The sequence below is a fragment of the Mus pahari genome, chromosome 20 (genome assembly GCF_900095145.1).
Source record: "Mus pahari chromosome 20, PAHARI_EIJ_v1.1, whole genome shotgun sequence".
In the NCBI taxonomy this organism is placed as follows: Eukaryota; Metazoa; Chordata; class Mammalia; order Rodentia; family Muridae; genus Mus; species Mus pahari.
Window position 1 is genome coordinate 29,439,190 of NC_034609.1, and position 2,412 is coordinate 29,441,601.

At 46.0% G+C, this 2,412-nt stretch overlaps 1 protein-coding gene across 5 annotated transcripts in view; it reads left to right on the top strand.

Moving 5' to 3' along the window:
• The window catches only part of Dus2 (dihydrouridine synthase 2), a 41,962-nt gene that overhangs the window by 2,486 nt on the left and 37,064 nt on the right, over window positions 1-2,412 (top strand). For 4 of the 5 annotated variants that reach the window (XM_021220055.1, XM_021220053.1, XM_029532647.1 and 1 more), the window contains exon 2: window positions 422-563. Coding sequence is in view for 3 of the 5 variants with exons in the window: in XM_021220053.1 (XP_021075712.1) it covers window positions 438-563 (126 nt within the window). In the remaining 2 variants the exon portion in view is untranslated. Of the gene's footprint in view, window positions 1-421; window positions 564-2,412 lie in introns of those variants that run through there. The other variant, XM_029532649.1, reaches the window with a different exon arrangement.

Genomic DNA, 2,412 nt, shown 5'->3' on the forward strand with positions numbered 1-2,412 from the left:
ACATTTTTTTTTTTAAAGATTTATTTATTTATTATATGTAGGTACACTGTAGCTGTCTTCAGACACTCCAGAAGAGGGCGTCAGATCTTGTTAGGGATGGTTGTGAGCCACCATGTGGTTGCTGGGATTTGAACTCCGGACCTTTGGAAGAGCAGTCGGGTGCTCTTACCCACTGAGTCATCTAACCAGCCCACATTTTTTTTTTTTAATTTAAAAATTATTTTTTAATTGTGTGCACGGTGGGACATGGGTATGCATGGAGATCTGAGGACAGTGTTCAGGAGTCAGTTCTCTCCTTCTACTGCCAGTTCCAGGGACCGAACTCAGGATGGTCAGGCTTATGCAGCAAGCGCTTTTCCCCACTGAGCCATCTCACCTGCCCACCACTTATATTTCTAAACTATATTTTTGCTTTCTTCAGGCTTCCCAGAGGAGGAATGATTGTGAACAGCCTCTCCCTGTGCTACCACAATAAGCTCATCTTAGCCCCGATGGTTCGGGTGGGGACTCTGCCAATGCGTCTCCTAGCCCTGGATTATGGAGCGGACATTGTTTACTGTGAGGTAAGGTGTTTCTTTCTGGGAGTCGCAGGGGAGCAGGGACAGGTTTCATCTTTAGGTATGGCAGTGTGTAGGAGGCCGAGGGGGCAGGATGGGACCTCCACTCATGGTTTCTCACTAAAGTCAGAAGAGATCCACACGCATGATACTGATGAGTTCTGTTGGTCCTGATGCCCTCAGGACTTGGGCAGGAGAAGGCTGTGGGTCAGATGAGCAGATGGATAATCTGTCACAACACTGCCCAGGCCTCATTCAGTACACCGGTGAACTTGTTGAAGTTTGGAAGAAGAGAAAGAGAACCAGAATCTGAGTAAGAAGGACGTTGACGAAGTTGGTGTCGGTAGTCAGAGGATCTTTTGGGCACTAAGCCAGTAAGTGTATCCATTGGCTGCCCCTAAGCCAGTTAAGTGTATCCATTGGCTGCCCCTAAGCCAGTAAGTGTACCCATTGGCTGCCCCAGAGATATTAGGGCTTGAGAGTCAGGCTCAGAAAGATCTGATAGGAAAATGGAATTGCCGGAGTAAGCTGGCACGGGACAGTGATGGAGTGTTCTCAGTTGAGCTCTTATCAGAAATAGCTGGAGATAGTTCCGTTATCATGGCTGTTGAGATGTGTGTGTGGTAGAGGAGGCTTCACACCTTGTATCAGGAACAGGCAGAGGAAGTGAAGCAGGATACTTCTTCCAACTGGGCCGCATCTCTGCAAGTCTCTGACACCTCCCAGTCACATCTGCAGATTGACTGATTGATGAAACCCACAGCCCCTTTTGAAAATGTTGCCTTAGAGATTAATCCTTTAACAAATGTGGTTTTGGGTTTTTTTTTTTTTTTGAGATAGCATCTTAATAGCCCAGTCTAGCCCAGAGTCTATACTGTTGCCTCAGTTTCCCAAGTGCTAATTTTAGAGGTGAGAGCTACCTCGCTTAGATCCAGCTACATGAGACCCATCTCAAGACAAATATAAAAACAAAAAAAAAACTGCTGGGCGGTGGTGGCGCATGCCTTTAATCCCAGCACTCGGGAGGCAGAGGCAGGCAGATTTCTGAGTTCAAGGCCAGCTTGGTCTACACAGTGAGTTCCAGGACAGCCAGGACTACACAGAGAAACCCTGTCTCGAAAAAACAAAAAAAAACCCCAAACCAACAAAACAAAACAAAAAAAAAACAAAAAACAAAACTTCTATAACCAATCAACCAAATAGCCGACCAACCAAATAAATAAACGAACTACGAGAAGAAAGCCAGAAGGTATTTGGTTAGAGTGAGGCAGCTGGGAACAGCCATGGTATATTAGAGGGTTCTGGGCTGAGGCGTGAATAGCGAGCCAGGAAGAGAGTGCAGGCGAGTATAGGAAGTTTGAGGTTTGAAAGGAGAGTAAAGGAAGTTATTTGTAGATGACTTGCATGTTTGTAGACTAAGAGGAAGGAAGGCATTCTATACACACAGGATGGGGTAGGGTGATAGGCAAGGTCAGGTCTTGGGAGACCCGTCAGGTTTTTGTTCTCAGAGATGGAATCTAGCTAGGGCTTTGCAGATCTTACACCTTCAACCAGGAGTTATGTTCTAGCGTAAGGTTCTTTAACAAAATGTTCGTGTGGGGGAGCTGGAGGTGCATGGGAGAGTCAGGGGAGGTGGCTTGCTCATACCCTCTTGGGTTCTGCAGATCAAACTTCGGTCATCAAGCTTGTTCAGGAAGGTCTCTTACTTGCTGAGCCGCTTTACTGGCTCCAGGATTCTTTTTTTTTTTTTTTTTTTTTTAAAAGACAGAATCTCACTTTTGTTACCAGACTGACCTCAGTCTCCAGAGTGTTTCATCCAGTGCCTGTTCAGCATGACCGTTTGTTCTGGAGAGAT